Genomic DNA, 17665 nt, shown 5'->3' on the forward strand with positions numbered 1-17665 from the left:
TACTATATATATACACACACACACACACACAGTGTGTGTCTGTGTGTGTGTGTGTGCATATATCAATACATACTACATATATTTTAGTATAAATTCAGAGATGTTCTTGAAACAAGAACACATAAATGATTAAAGGACAACATTACAATGGCCACCAAAGGTAAGTAATATTTAACACAAAATCCTGCTGTACACGTACAAGAAAGATGTTTGCAGTTAAATAGGTGCTTTTATAATTGCATGAAAATAATATGCACATGCAATGATTACATCAATTAACACACCCAAATGCAATGTTTTGCTGCAAAGTCAATGGCAGCTTCTCTAAATTTAGCAACTGGCTCCTGGTGGACCATTACTGAACAGACGATTAAAACATAAATATTTATAACACTATTCATTAATTAGGAGTGTTAACATTTCCAAAACTTCACGTGTACAAGAACATACTTGAAAGTTTGGAAACAACACAGTCTTCAGCATACATACAATAGTAATTAGATAATCTGAAGTCAACAAAACAAGGCCAAAGACATATTTTCTGAATTATAACATTTATTTTTTTTGTTCCTTTTGCGAGCGAGTAACAGGCCTGCTTGTTGTCTCTTGAATTTTCCTTTTTCTTTTGCCACCAACTTTAGGCACAACAGAGCCACTTTGAGTGGCCTCTGGCACTTCACGGGCAGGGCTTGTGGCCAGTGACTCACCTACAGGGCTTTTGGGCAGTGACTGTTCACCTACGGGGCTTGTGGCCAGTGACTCACCTACAGGGCTTGTGGCCAGTGACTCACCTACAGGGCTTTTGGGCAGTGATTCACCTACAGGGCTTTTGGGCAGTGACTCACCTACAGGGCTTTTGGGTAGTGACTGTTCACGGACAGGGCTTGTGCCCACTGACACATGTGAGCAAGTTGGTAGACACTGCACAAGTGATGGTTGGTCTGTTTCATGTGTGTCTTGTTTTGTTTTTGTCGCCTCCTTTGTAGGTGTCTGCTGCTGAATTTGTACAGATGGCAGCGGTAGGATGTCATCAGGAACCTGCACAGCAATGTCTGCTACTTGACCGGTAACATTTGGGCCTGGTGAATGAATATCAGATGAATGTGGTGAAAACTGACCTGCATGAACAGATCCTGGCTGTGAGGTGTTGAATTGTGGTACATTAGTCATTCTCCAGTAATTAGCTTGTGTTTGCTGAACAACTAATGCTTCGAATGAGGTGTTGATTTTTTGCAACTGTTTAGGCACTTCAATGAAGACTCTGTGGAGATGTGCCAATTGTGAAACTGTTTCTTCCTGCAGTGCAATCATCCTTTCCAGCACTGTCATCAGGTCAGAATGGCGACGATTTTCTGCTTCCACAATTTTTCCCTCAGAAGCTACAATTGCATCATATGTGGTATTTGCAGGACGTTTTGGCGGTAAAACAGTTTCAATTGGAACCTCTTCATGGTCACTTGCTTGTATTTGTGTGTCTATGGCGGCGGCGGCGGCATCATCATCATCATCATCATCATCATCATCATCATCAAAATCCTCTTCATCATGTTCTACAAATAAATGTACACATTATTAAATGGCATGTTAATCTCTGCTGTGTTACTATGTAATTGTACTGTGTCATAAGTAACAACTAACATGTTTCCATACGTTTTATAACCTCACATTAAAAACTACCTTGACTTAAGAATAATGTTTGGACTCAGTATGAAATATGAGTGAATGAAAACTTGCTGTAAACTCACAACTCCTACATGATAGTTAACATCACTAACACAATACAAGTTGCCTTACACTTCATTTTCACTGACACTAAGTAATCCTATTTAAAGAAGATGTGCAAAACAAATAATGAACATGACAACATAACATATAGAAGAGCACATATTATATGGCCACCAACTGATACACTCACCTTCTAGGTGTGTTGAGCTGGCTGACCCAGGTGAAGACACTTGTTCAGTCTCAGGTGACACATGTCCTTCAGGGGCAACTATATATAACAATAACATAAGTTTTACATTTACATGTGTAAATATTGAACAAACAGTTATTGTATGTTCTGTATTTATGAGTACCTAACAGCATCATTTCCTTAACCCAAAATGTGTGTGTGAAAGTGAACATAAATAGTTGTAATAACAATGTACATGCCTGTGTACTTAGAACTTTTGAGTTCCCTAACATAAAACATACTATGTTCCTGCAGTAATGCGTGAGGATAAATAGATAAAATTTGTACATAAAAATCATATGTTGTGTAGTGATATCAGGGTCATAATGTACATAACTATCATGAGATGACCATTCAGAATGGTTATCATGAAGGTGGTCATATTGCAAAAAGTGTTGTTTTTGGTAGAGGATATGTGTGGTACATTAATATAAGATGTGGCACACATGAATGTGGCTGTGACTAAACAAGACAACACATGCAGTGTGTGATAATGTGTCGTTGATAGTAGTAGTTCAACTATAGATATGAGTGAACTAATGTGTGACGTACGCTTTGATAAGTAATGAGTTGTTGGGGCATTTAGTAGCTAAAGTTAAGCTTTCAAATGAGTGTGATTAACTTCAGTTGTGCTAGTCAGGTTGTAAGAACGGTATTCCCTTCCCCAAAAAGCCTAATCAGCCACACCTTTCAATTACTTGAAACAGGTGAAAATGGTGTGAACTAAGTTGACCCTAAAATGAGGCTGCAATTAGTGTGTGTGCTGAACCCCACCCCCTCTGTTGAAGTGTATGCTGTGATGAGATATTAATTGCAGCTGCTTTAACACAATGGTAGATGAGCTAAATAGTCGTGTGCAGTTTTTAAGTTATGAAAACAATGACATAAAATATGATACGTGTGCCTCATTATGCTGTCTGTATATGACTTAAAGAAAAAATGGACCTTTTCATAAACAACTATAGATGTGTTAGTGCAAGTGATGTTTGTAGGCCGTTGCATGCAATATATTTGATGCATGCTTAAAATAGGCAGTAATGTCATGTTTGTCGGAGTAAAATAAATAAAATACACAATAATATTATACATATTTCTGTTCTGTACCTGTAGCTAGTAATAATTTCTGATTAACATGTGTTACACATGTGTACTACCCTGTTGTTCCCCATCTTCGCCCACCATCAATTGCTTCCACTGCAGCAATGCATTTTGGGAATTCACATGTAAATGAGCACGCAATGGCACGTGCTATATTAGTTACTGCTTTTAGTAGGACTACAACATATATGTCTATTTTGAGATATATATATATACAGAATCAGACATATACATATATAGATACAGGTATGCTTATATTGTGAAGACAGTATAAAAAGCAGTGTAACTATGCAAAATAACTGTAAGCAACGACACGCCTAGTACAGTAATATTTCTCACCTGGTGGAAATTGTGAGGGGTAAATTCCTATATCACGGTCACCAGGTAAGCCTTCCACGACGACGGGAAGTAATTTTGCCCGAAGCAGCTCCTCCAATGGACTTAATATGAGACGTTGTGGTGTGGGCCCACCTCCAGTGCCAGTAGCATGCACGCGTTGGTGTTGTATTTTCTTTTTCAATTTGGACCTAATATCATCAAATCTCTTGTGACAATTCCGCTTGTCCCTCACATGATTCCCACACGCATTGACACCAATGACTATTGTGTCCCACATTTCTTTTCTGCTTGCTGAACTTGTCCGCCCTTGAAAAACATATCAAATATATGAGGTAAATGATTAATAATAGAAGCACCAGTTTCCTACACTGCTAGCTGTTCCAAGAGATAGCAAACATGCTGTTTTAGGTGTAATATGTGAAGCACATGAGCATTCACTACTAAACCTATACATGTAAGCAAGGTTGCATTCATATTGTATGCAGTTATGGCAAATTGACCGCCTGTGTTTAGTTGTCCTTGTAAGGCATGATAAAAAGCTGTGTTTCCAGACTAATTAACATAGAAAGATATTCTGAACCCATATTTGCATATGAACAAAACTCAGATGACCTAGGATCACATGTATTTGAATAATAAATGTAAAGGTACACTTACCTAGTAAATGTCCATATATACTGTCATAGTGCTCCAGAATGCCAGTGACAAGAGCTGTATTTTCCTGGTCATTGAAGCGAGGATTACGTGGCTTCTCCACACGTTTCTTCCGAGCAGGTTTAGGGTCAGAGCTTGGCTGGTGCTGACTGGACTCTCCTTCTTCCAATGGAAGAGCCTCCAAAAGCTGCCCACCAGCAAGCACGCCACCACCATCCACCCCATCAGCAACTGCGCCACCAGCAGCACTCACAGCACCAGCACTCCCACTCCTAGCACCAGCACTCCCACTCCTAGCACCAGCACTCCCACTCCTAGCACCAGCACTCCCACTCCTAGCACCAGCACTCCCACTCCTAGCACCAGCACTCCCACTCCCAGCAACAGCACTCCCACTCCCAGCAACAACACTCCCACTCACAGCAACAGCACTCCCACTCACAGCAACAGCACTCCCACTCCCAGCAACAGCACTCCCACTCCCAGCACCAGCACTCCCACTCCCAGCAACACCACTCGGTGCACCAGCAACATCACTCCCCTGAACAGTACGTTCACTCCGACGCGTACTCGCACGAGTAGCACTCCCACTCCCACCAGCATCACTCTTCCCATGCTTTGCGGGCATACTTCCAGCACTCACAAAAAACAGACAACTAATGTACAGCCAATCACACGAAACACTTCCACATATAAAACAAGACAAAGATGTAAACAAAACAACAATGGACAAAGCTCACCCAATACACAACAAGTCTCTCCGTCAATATGCAAATGTTCAATCAGCCAGCTCTGTGCGTCTCTCTCTCTCTCACTCCCAACAACACAGAGAATGATTAGCAGTACACGTTGCCTTTAAATATGGCGCGCAATCCAAAACATGCTTGTTTCGCCTGATTCAGCAAGATTTGTGATTGGGCAACCTATCAGCACCCCGCCACGCACGCCGATACACCTGTGTGTGATCGGATAATCATCGTGAGAGTGGGCGGATTTGTTTTCGGGTTGATTTTGAATGTATTCGGCACTTACTGCATACGGAGAGGAAAAATCGCCATTAACATGACTAATCGGTAAGCTTGCCGATTTCACTTAATCGACGCTTACTGCATGAGGCCCTATGCCTGGTTTATTCAGTCCCAGGCACTGAGACTGCCAGAGTGCATACAACAGAAACAGATCAAAAACAAAAAGCTGCTCACCTGAGCGATAACTTAACTTAGATATCCCTGACTCAGGGTTGGAAGTGCTTTTCCACTTCCAACAACAAAACAAAGTACTTTTCCAGTCTTAGACAAATGAATAGAATAATTGAACCTGTTTGGGGAAGAGGCTTCTCCCCTCTGTAGTTCAGCAGCCTTTCAAGCCTCCAGGCTCTTGGGGAGAGGGGAGAGCAAACAGGAAATCAGTCTTACATACCTGATTTCTAATTAGCATGACAGGTGACAGAAATCAGGCAGCAGAAAAACTCTGGTCTGGATCTCTCATCCCTCAGTTCCAGCGCTTGCCAAACTGTGGGATGGAGTGCATGTATTATAAGGCTGCACTCCCAGGCCAAACAGGATAGAAACTGTTCAGTATCCTGGGAGCCCTATATATGGAATTTATTACCATCCCCTGGTTTCTGTCACAATATATATATATATATATATATATATATATATATATATATATATATATATATATATATATATATATATATATATATATATATGTAGCCCTGGTAAGAAATTGGGCTATATGTCTTTCCTCCTTCTGGTATAAGCCCTGGTAAGGGCAGGCTGCCAGAAGTTATCATGGGTTTCCCCCACTTCAAGCACTGCTCTGAGTGGTGGAGGTAGGTCACCTGACCCTGTCTCTAAGGCAAGAGACACAGGGGAGGGGCCTGCCAAAGTCATAAAGGGCAGCCTATTTAGTGAGACAGTCAGTCCTGTCAGTTCTGGCAGAGTGTGTGACTAGTAAGAAGTGCATGGAGTGCACGGCTGGAGAAGGAGATTCTGCGGCTTTTGAGTAGAGCTGCTAGAAGTATAGTAGCTAGGTGGACCAATTCCTCTCACCCTGTTTAGGGGGTGAGGGAAGTGCTAGCCCCACCCTGGGTGCCCTTGACCTAGGGTGGTGGCAGGGACACAGATACCATCCTGAGGGAGAGCAGTTTGAGGAGAGAGAGAATCTGTACCTGACTGTGATCCTGCTGCTATTCCTGCTGCTGTGATAATAAAGAGCTGCTTCTGCTTTTAAGAAAGACTGTGTGAGACTGGAATCTCTCGTCCCTGAGTGGGGGACTCTCTGGAAGGATTCCACCCCTCATCCTTGGGGCTTACCAGAGATGGAGGCGTTGCACCATTAAATGACACGGAGGCATTCACCCCAGTAACCTGGTCCTGTCATCCCCCATACCATTGCGGGAGTCTCAGGCCCTCCTGTTGCCAGCAGGTATGCACCACACATATACACGTAGCCAGAACCTAGTACAGAGGGGGGGCCCCAATCTGCGATTGGCCCCGGGAAGAGAAGGGCTACATATATATATATATATATATATATATACATATCTATATAAGCTCTGTAGCCTAGCCTCCGTACGCTACTTATTTCCCTGGGCCCTACCAGTGTAAGCCCTGTTAGGTACAGACAGTGGATGGGTTAATTCCTCCAGAAGGCCTTGTTTGCTATTGCAGCCTTAGATGAAGTAACTGTATCTAAGGGCGGGCCTAGCAACAGCCAGGGAGTGTCAGCCTGGGGGAGGTATTGGCTGGGTCACATGCTGGATTGTGATGACCTGTCAGTATCAGACCTGCCCTGTTATGGGGTTATAGGGCTAAAGAAAGGTGTCAGTCTGGACCATCCTACTATCCAGAGGATCCACGCTGACTGGAGGCGCTGCAACTAAGGAACAAAGGTACCCTTTAAACCTGGGTTGATTATCCCTACACAACACAGAAGTGCTCAGACCTCCTGGTATGCACCATTCGACACCAAAGATACTAGTAGAAAACAACATCTCACTTAGGGGCCTATGCAGAAAGGTCCGAAAAATTGCATTCGCCAGGGTTTCAATTCGCCAGGTTTTTGGCGTGTTAACCTCGCTGTATGCAGGAAGGGCCGAATCCCTGGCGAATGAATGCGCCACCACCATTTGATAAAATGGCTAGTAACCGGTGGCGAGACGGCTGCCTGACGAGAAACTGCTGAGAAGCCATCCCCTGGCGAGATGTGTCTGCAGCAGAGAGAGATCCGCTGCTCTCTGCGCAAACATCGGCACATTAAAAATTATTTAAAATACATTTTTACTGATAGTGTACATGTGCAGGGGGTCTCCGGAGCTGAACCGCATTGGTTTCAGGTCCGGGGACCCCCTGCTTCCCGAGATACAGACCCCGTTATGAGGTGCCGGTATCCCTCTACATTTAAAGGTCCCGATCACGTGACCGCAGAATGTAAACAAAGCAGAGGTATACCGGCACCCCATAAAGGGGCCTGTATCTCGGGAACCAGGGGGTCCCCGGATCTAAAACCACAGCGCTTCAGCTCCGGAGACCCTCTGCACATCTACACTATCAGTAAAACACACATATCAATAAACACTCGTTCCTTACCTTTGCGGCTATGTGCTACGGTAACGAAGCAGCATGAATGTATTTTTAATAATAGTGTACTGTGAGCAGGGGGTCTCTGAGCCACAAATCAATGCGGTTCAGCTCAGGGGACCCCCTGCTCCCGCACAATATTATTAAAATACAGAAATGCTGCTTCATTGCCATAGCGTATAGCCGCTAAGGCAATGAAGGGTTAAGGCAGAATAGCATGTTTATTGGGGACAATTGCCCCCAATAAACATAGCAATAAACAACATACACCCCCTGTGTATTTAAAATACATAAACAACTATAAATACATGAAATACATATAGCACTTACCCATTTCCGGTTGCCACAATGAAGGCCATCCTCCTCTTCATCCTGCTCATGCCCCCTCCCGTGCTGCAAAACAGACACAAAAATTAAAACATTCAAAGTAATGTCCCCTAACCCCTTAATCACCATAGCGGTTATTAACCGCTACAGTCAACCCACCCTCACCCACCACTCGGGACGCCTACATACCCTCCCACACTAACCCCCCACCCCGTGAGGCCTAACCACCCTCACCCACTACCCACAAGGGAGGTCTACCCACATACCGTTGGGGAACCACCTCCACCCCCAGTACCCACAATTAAAACAATACAGTGACCCACAATAAACTTCATTCTATTTATTAAATACATTACCCACCCGCTGTGCCCCCCCATAAATAGAAGATTTATCCTTTTACAAACAGGGTTTATAACACAGCCCCACGCGAGTCCCCGGTGGGCTGGCGGGGCACTTGAGAGATATACAGGGTACAAGTAGCTTGTTTCAAACAGGTTCTGGAGGCCTGTTGGTGGGTCCCGCCAAGCGCCATGGCCCCCAGGTGGTCTCCTTGGGTCACCGTGGGCCACAATTGGGTCCCCACGGTAAGCCCAAGGATGTCTGGGAGCCCCGGGTCAGACCCACAGGTGTCTGCGGGGCCTCGGTTGGTTCCCACGGGGGTCTGGGAACTCACGAGTGCTCACTATGGGTCCGCGGTGCCCCCACGGATGTGGGACCACCGCTTCATCCCCGCATATGTCACCCGTGGAACCACCAGCCTGATACCTGTGAGATACCCGAGGAGACCACAGGTGGTCTCCAGAGGTCTCACGCAGAACCACGGAACAAACCCTGCATGTAAAAAAAATAAACCTGGCCTATACATTCAATGCATACACACACCCCCCCCCCCAGTACCTACAGTACAATAATGTGCAAAATAACTATTATCCAGATAGGGATAATAGATTATTTGCCCGTTATTAAAAACATTAACTAGCATATTCAAATAAATAAAGTACTACTGACCTCATCAATAAGAAGTCTCCGTCACCAGCAATATCCTTGTCCTGCCCACAAAAAACATAGCCAATACAAAGCCAATTTATTGTAATTATATTCAGATATCAATTAACCCCTTGAACACCTTATCGGAAATAACCGCAAAGGTAATTAAGGGGTTAAGACACACTAGCCCGATACCCACCTTTCACCCATGAATTTGTACATTGGCTTCATCATGCAAATATATATATTTATTTATATTTATATAATATATATGTATATTTATATAATATATATATATATATGTATATTTATATGTAATATATATATATGTATATTTATATGTAATATATATATGTATATTTATATATATATATATATATATATATATATATATATATATATATATATATATATATATATATATATATACTGTATATATATATATATACACACACACGATGAACCAATATACAAATAAATGTAGAAGGTTTATCAAAAACATGCTGTACTCAAAATAACACTTCTCCATAAAGACATACTACAATAAAATTAATTTCCTTTCATAATCCTAACTGATCTTACAATCAAAAACCTCAAATGCCAATCAAAAACTTCAAATGCCAATCAACACATTGCATTTACATTGTATATATGATGCATACAATCTAAGCACCATATACATTCTGCAAATGAATGTTAACAATAACATTGCAAGCAAAATACAGATACCTCCAAACAAGTATACTATTTTAACCAATCCAGTAAATATAAATCAATTAGCATTCATTAATGACATCCCTAAACAATTTACATTCCATCCCTAGCAATTAAACAATTAACTAATTCAAGCCTTTAACATAACAATTTAGCCTGTGAAAAAATATAAGAACCAACAAGAATACAAAATTGAAAACCAGCTAACCCTGACCTCAAGTACACCATACAATATCAACAATTACATCTATCTAATTTTAAAATACATTAAACACACATTTAAGCATAGCAGCATAGTCAAATTAATTTAAAACACATCAAATAAAGCTTTTAAAACAACATCATTTCTTACCCTGTATGTATATATCTCTCTAGACATACATACATACATACAGTGTCAAGAAATGATATACCACAAAAAAATAAATACACATGTTAAAAAAGCATTAAAAAAAATTCACAAGTTCAATTAAATACATTTCTTTAGTTCACTTACCATTACTTGACCCAACCAACTCCAGTTGAACTGCTTACTCACGAACCAAACCACCAGGCACAGGAACCCATAAAATAAAAAACCATAAAAAAATAAACATTAAACTAAAAATCCAAATCAATCCACGGGTCTTCTAATTGTAATCCATCTTCATCTGTATTCTTCTTTCTTCTATCTTCTTCCGGGGTCTTCTTCCCGTCTTCGGCCACGCCCTGGTCTTCTTTCTTCTCCGGAGGTCCTTCCTCCTCGGCTGCTGGCTTCAAAATGAGACGGCATAGGCTTTTAAAGGCCTATGACGTCACATTTTCGTCATGGTTCCCACGGTCCTGATTGGGCCGTGAAAACCATGTGTTTTGGCCAATAAAAAAAAAAAAGATGACGTCACTTAAAGGCAATGAAAACACAGCCAATCAGAATGGCTTTGCATCAATTGCCTTTAAGATGACGTCATTAAAAGAAACATGGCCATCTACACATGGTACGGTAGCCAATCAGAGCGTGGGAACTCCATCCCTACTCTGATTGGCTCTAGTATACCATGTGACAGAGGCCTGGGGAGAACGGATGTGACGTCATTGAAAGCCTGTCACATGGTACTATGGCATGGGGCTGTGTTGAGCCAGGTGGGGAAAGACGGCAGAGAGCACCCTATGGTGTACCTCAGCCGCAAACTACTCCCCAGGGAGGTGGCATATGCCACCATTGAGAAGGATTGCTTGGCCATTGTGTGGGCACTCAAGAAGCTCCAACCCTACTTGTATGGGAGGGCTTTCACGGTCATCACAGACCACAATCCCCTGAGTTGGCTGGAAAGGGTATCAGGGGAGAATGCCAAGTTGCTAAGGTGGAGCTTGGCCCTGCAAGAGTTTGAATTCACCATCCAGCATAAGAAAGGTAGTGAAAACTGCAATGCTGATGGACTTTCACGTCAGGACTATCCCTCTGAGACTGAATACATTAATGGTGCCAGCAGTGTCCCACTCCCTGTGAGGGCAAGTGGGCCACAGGTCACCCATTAAGAAGGGAAAGTGTAGAGGGAGAGGGGGATTGGCCCGGTATTAAAGGGGTTGCACCCCATATGGCCACCCCCTGACCTCACCAGAGAGGCAAGGGGTTAACTGGACTGCGGTCCAGGAGTGTGGTTTTCACCTTGCTATAACATGAAAATGTATGTTCCCCTGTTGTAATGTATTTCCACCATGTAAGTGTGTGTACCACACACACACTGGGATCCATCCGGGAGGACAAGGGTTAATGGGTAGAAAGTGATTATAGCCCTTTGTTTAATTTTCCCGCATTTTCAGGCACAATTTTGCAGAGTCCCATAGGCCGCCATTGGAGCTCCATTCATTTCAATGGCGGATCTAGCTGTTTTGGACCGGTTTCCCTCGAAGACCAGCAGGTGGCGTCCGAGAGGAGGAGCGGCGGTTTCCCATTGTAAGTCAATGGGCCCATTGACTTCAATGGAGATTCCTCGACGGCGATCTCCAGGAATAGGTTGGCAGCCATCCAAACCGCAAAACCGCAAAGCGGATACTTTGTCTGAAAAAGAGTTTGATCACAATTAGGCCAAGTTCAACGACAAGTGGCGTGGGAATCTTAGGTTCTAGGGCACCCAGGAATAAAATTATTTTTGCCCCTAGCTCCTAGGCCTCCCATCACTTGACCACCACCGGGTCCAAGAATCCAGGACCCCCGGAAAGGGTCGTGCTGGCTGAGCGGGTCACGCCATAGGTTTCAATGGCGGCGGAAGAAGCAGCACGAGGAAATGGCTAAGTCTGAAACCCTGAAAACCATATGCTCATATCTCCGGTTCTGGAGGGTCCAGAGGGCCGAGGTTTGGGATGCCTGCACTCACTGTTCCGGCATGACCGCAGATCCATTCCCGACCTTCTCCGACCAATCCGACGGAGTATGGACCACCACAAAGGTTCGTGAGTTTTTCCCATAGACCAATGGCGGCCGTTTCCCATTGACCGGCTATTAAAAACCATACTGTATTTCAAAGCGGGGACAAAAGCCTGTGAAGATTCCTGCACACTAAGGAATGCAAATGGTCAGGGGGGCGACCCAATGTCTAAGAACCAGGCCCCTGATCAAAGACTAAGCCACTCTAACTTTTTACATGAGGGCGGAGAAGCGTGAAGCTGGAGTGGTTTGTAGGTGCTATAACTCACACCTACAAACAAAGAATATCCTTCCAGATACCCCATCTGGTTGACTGCCCGGCACCCCTGATTTGGTGTGGGGCTACAGAAATTAGACCCTCAGGGTCCCAGTACGCATGTGCCATCTCGGTGAGGGGGATGGGTTTACAATGTTGCCACGTTTGAGATTGGGTGCAGATAATTGTTCTCCAATAGTCTGCACTCAATGATAATAATAGGGTTGCAAAGATATTTAAACTGTTGTCAACCCTACAGTCTTTGTCTTCTTGTTACATCTTGATTGATACCTGATTGCTGGAGAATTGCTATTTGACTACTTCTTCATTCCAACTCCTAAGTAAGTGTTACCTTCTTGTCTGTTAATTGTACTATCTTGTTGTGTACACCTATCTAAGGAATAAATATACTTTATTATATCTAAGCCTCGTTCAGTTCAGCCCAGTTATTTGGTGTATATTATATCTTGTCATAAATTGTGGGGACGTATATGTGCACGCACCCGCAGCAGAAGGAGCGTGTCCGGAGTGTGGTGTTTTGGTGTTGCCAGGCCAGGTGGAAATAGCTGTAGCAATACTTGCCGGTACCGGTACAAGAAGAGATGTATTCATTGCCGTAAGCCAAGGTCAGTGAGAGGAGAGATCCGGAAGGTCGGGGTCCAAGCTGAGATCGAGGGACGTGAGAAGCAGTGAGGTCAAGAGAGAGCCGGAGTCGAGTGCCAGAGAGTGTAGTCCGCCAAGCCGAGTCGTAACCTGAATAAGCGAAGACAAGAGAGAGCCAGAATAGACATCCACAAAGAGATACTATGTCGAGCAATGTGAAAGAGGTAAGACAGGTACTATATACTGCGGCTGACCAATAGGAAGTGGAGGCAGGCCTGGAGGGGCATGAGGAGCTGTCCTGGATTAGTTCCTATGATAGGCAGCCAGGTGGGAAGCTTTGGGGTTAACTTGTAGCCAACGCGTGGGCGGAGGGCGTGGCTTCACTGCAATAGCAGTGAATAAATTATCTTGGTCCGGAGCGCGCTCCGTAACGAGGGGAGGTGCGCGCGCAGAGGTAATGGCAGCCGCCTGAGCACCAGAGAGAGACACACAGCATGGGGAGAGAGAGAGTGACACAGCATGGGGAGAGAGAGAGACAGCATGGGGAGAGAGAGAGAGACACAGCACGGGGAGAGAAAAAGACAGCATGGAGAGAGAGAGAGAGAGTCACGGCATGGGGAGAGAGAGAGTGACACAGCATGAGGAGAGAGAGAGTGACACAGCATGAGGAGAGACAGAGAGAGACACACAGCATGGGAGAGACAGAGACAGCATGGGGAGAGACAGAGACAGCACAGGGAGAGACAGAGACAGCATGGGGGGAGAGAGAGTATGACACAGCATGCGGGGAGAGAGAGGGACACAGCATGGGGGGAGAGAGAGTGACAGCATGGGGAGAGAGAGTGAAAGCATGGGAAAAGAGAGAGTGACAGCATGGGGGGAGAGAGTGACACAGCATGGGGAGAGAGAGACAGAGACTGGGGGAGAGAGAGACACAGAGAATGGGGGAGAGAGAGACAAAGAGAATGGGGGAGAGAGAGACACAGAGAATGGGGGAGAGAGACACACAGAGAATGGGGAGAGAGAGAAACACAGAGAATGGGAAGAATGGAACAAGAATGGGGGGATGGGAGGGAAGGAAAATGGAGTGATGGGGGAACGAGAATGGAGGGATGGGGAGAGAGAATGTGGTGTGTTTGAGGATGGGGACAGAGAGGTTTGGATGGACATAAAAGAGACAAAGCGCAGGTGGTGATGTCATTTGTTTTATAAATATATATATATATTTTTTTTTAATGTGTCCTGGTTTTTACTTTTGGAAATCTGGTCACCCTAGTTCTGGGAAGTAGCAATACATTCCTCCCAGTTATAATAAAGGGTTCTGGAAGTAGCAATACATTCCTCCCAGTTATAATACAGGGTTCTGGGAAGTAGCAATACATTCCTCCCAGTTATAATACAGGGTTCTGGGAAGTAGCAATACATTCCTCTCAGTTATAATACAGGGTTCTGGGAAGTAGCAATACATTCCTCTCAATTATAATACAGGGTTCTGGGAAGTAGCAATACATTCCCCCAGATATAATACAGGGTTCTGGGAAGTAGCAATACATTCCTCCCAGTTATAATACAGGGTTCTGGGAAGTAGCAATACATTTCCCCCAGTTATAATACAGGGTTCTGGGAAGTAGCAATACATTTCCCCCAGTTATAATACAGGGTTCTGGGAAGTAGCCATACATTTCCCCCAGATATAATACAGGGTTCTGGGAAGTAGCAATACATTTCCCCCAGTTATAATACAGGGTTCTGGGAAGTAGCAATACATTTCCCCAGTTATAATACAGGGTTCTGGGAAGTAGCAATACATTCCCCCAGTTATAATACAGGGTTATGGGAAGTAGCAATACATTTCCCCAGTTATAATACAGGGTTATGGGAAGTAGCAATACATTTCCCCCAGTTATAATACAGGGTTCTGGGAAGTAGCAATACATTTCCCCCAGTTATAATACAGGGTTCTGGGAAGTAGCAACACATTTCCCCCAGTTACTGTATAATACAGGGTTATGGGAAGTAGCAACACATTTCCCCCAGTTACTGTATAATACAGGGTTATGGGAAGTAGCAACACATTTCCCCCAGTTACTGTATAATACAGGGTTATGGGAAGTAGCAACACATTTCCCCCAGTTACTGTATAATACAGGGTTCTGGGAAGTAGCAACACATTTCCCCCAGTTATAATACAGAGTTCTACAGTTCTCTAAAGGCTGAAAATCACATACTGTATCTAGAATATAAAAGCAAAGTTTGCATTATGAAGGGAAATTGATGGGTTTTTTTTTTGGTTGCATCAGCTTATCCAATGAATAATGAAATGGTCAACCGAGAGAGCTTTTAATTATTTCTCCACACTAAAAAGTGCAAACTTCACAGTATCTGCAGCTGTTCTAGTTTTCCACCAATGTTTAAAAGAAAACACTTTTTAAAGAAGCCCATTTCATGGACTATGTTTTTATGCTCTGAGAAATTAAATAAATGCAGGTTTGTTTGGCGTCATTGTGTTTATGCAGCAGCCCATCTGTTTGTTTGAACTAGCACTGGCAAATGGTCCCATCAGTGTCATATTCCCTTATTGATTTTGGTCTCAGTGATGACAAGAAGGTCAAGGATCAGCATGTACGTACATTACACAGAGTCTATTGAGGAATGCTGACATGCTGTTCCTGTAACCAGAGAAAGTGCGATCTTTCGCGCGCGTTGGCGAATGTTGTCAATTCACTCTCTTTGGTTCTGCGAAAACGCTTCGATCCAAAAACTCACAACAATTTCGCCTAGTGCTAAAAGTCAAGGCACATTGCCATGTCCCATTCATTACAATTACTTTCACTTTTGAAATTCACTTAAACAGAAACAAAAAATGACAATAAGTTTTGAGCCGTGTTGGCCGGGACACTGTAATTTGTTCACTGCACTGGCAGCTCCGTCACGTCCCCGGCGCTTGCTCCAGCCATGTCCACGCCCCCCCTGCTTCACAGCTGATGCCGCTTCAGGATTACAGCGTGAACCTATCAGCTTGCGCTCCAAGGCACACCTCTGCTCCACCTACTTCTCAGATTGGCTCTCCCACCTTTATTGCCCCAGTTCCTCCCTGGAATCATTGCTCTGCATACTCTTTGCTTACCTAGTGTGGATCTCTTTGAGCTTGTTTGTTTTGCTCAGGTTTTGACCCGGCTCGGCTTACTACAACTCCTCTGGCTCTGGACCCCGGCTTGCTCCTCAATACGTTGTCTCTCTTTTGCTCCTTGATTTTGGCTTGGACCTCGACTTTCTGGACCACTCTCGCCCGACCCTCGGCCACGGCATCTACCACGGTACTTCTGTTCTGGATCCGGCAAGTATCTGTTTCTACACCTATACTCACTGGCCTGATAACACCTTTAACACACTCCGGACACGCTCCCTCTGCTGCGGGTGTGTGTTACTATACGTCCCACCTCAGTACAGGGACGGGTCTGGTCTGCGGGCAGCACTTCCGTGACAACAAATAAACAATGCTTAGAAAAGTCTGGGCACAAAGCCTTGATGGGTTCCAGTTTGTACCAAAAAATGTACTAGAAACCATTCACTTGTTCTAACTTTGTATAAATAAGTTGTTTTTCTTATATTCCACAATCTTTCTCACACTATGAAACTAATGTAACAGGGTATGTCCAGCTGTACCTGTTTCTCCCCACATAGTGTATCTGCTATGTAAGTCCTGTTAAGATCCAGGCATTAGCAGGTTAATCTGTGGGCCCTTGACCCCCCCTCCCTATTCTGCTTCCCCAGAAAGTGAAGGAAGGTAGGTGGTGTCTCATCGCCTGTGAAAAGCCCCTTGTAGGTGGGTACAGTCCATGAGCCCGGATCTTCCAGTATTTTTGTAGGGGCCAAAAGTTAGGGGAGTTCCTCTGAGCTCCTGAGGGACTGATGAGGGAGAGAGAGTTCCTCTCAGCCTTGAGAGGGTGAGGTTGTGTCACCCCCTGCTCCTCCTGGAGTAAGGAGGGTGAGTGTTTCCCTCTCTGATCCCTGGCCAGGGTCAAGGATGGTGAGTAATGGTGGGAGCTGTGAGTCTTCCCCATGATGGGGTAAGCTTGAATAATTTATGTTGACCCTATAAAAGGGACATATCCCAGCATGCTCAGGTATCTCCTGAAGAAGCGCAACATAGCGCGAAATGCGTTAAAATTTATTATACAGTCCCCACAAGAAGTTATTTACTTTAAAGTGTGGGATAAGTTCGGCATTTGAACCTCCCCAAAGAGAAATAATTGAGAGTTCTGCTATAGCTAGGCAGCGGTTCCAGTGTGTGGATCAGTCCTCCCTATCAGTCTGCTCCTGGTACACTTCCGGTTTGACAACCGCATGGTGTTCCGGGTTAGTTGGAGGAGGGGTGGACTCTACGGATCTCGCTGTGCTAGTATCGGCGGAGTGAGGGATGTGTTTCATCAAGTGACAGAACTTAACTGTAAGTTTTTAAGTTGCTTTATGTATGTTATTAAAATTGAACTATTTCTCTGACGTCCTCTCTTCTTTTGTTTGAATGATTTAACTATGGTATTGTTAATTACAGGGTTGTTTACCTCTTCTGTCTTTTCCTTTATTACTTTAAGTAAACGCTTATTCAGGGTCTGGATGGGAGTAACGTCACCTTTGCGTAAGACAGGCTTAACGCCATGCTATTTGAAGCAGACACAAGGCCGTGCTAACTTCACATGTGATTAAGCCTATACTAATGTGATCACTAACAGACGTTGGTT

At 44.1% G+C, this 17665-nt stretch overlaps 1 protein-coding gene across 1 annotated transcript in view; it reads right to left on the reverse strand.

Moving 5' to 3' along the window:
• Positions 1-555: 555 nt before the first annotated feature.
• The window catches only part of LOC142463581 (uncharacterized), a 122560-nt gene continuing 105450 nt past the window's right edge, over positions 556-17665 (reverse strand). The window contains exons 3-4 of the mRNA XM_075566556.1: positions 1916-1993; positions 556-1550 (exon numbers count right to left, since the gene is read on the reverse strand). Coding sequence (XP_075422671.1) covers positions 556-1550; positions 1916-1993 — 1073 coding nt within the window. The remainder of the gene's footprint in view (positions 1551-1915; positions 1994-17665) is intronic.

Source organism: Ascaphus truei, chromosome 1, assembly GCF_040206685.1.
Source record: "Ascaphus truei isolate aAscTru1 chromosome 1, aAscTru1.hap1, whole genome shotgun sequence".
In the NCBI taxonomy this organism is placed as follows: domain Eukaryota; kingdom Metazoa; phylum Chordata; class Amphibia; order Anura; family Ascaphidae; genus Ascaphus; species Ascaphus truei.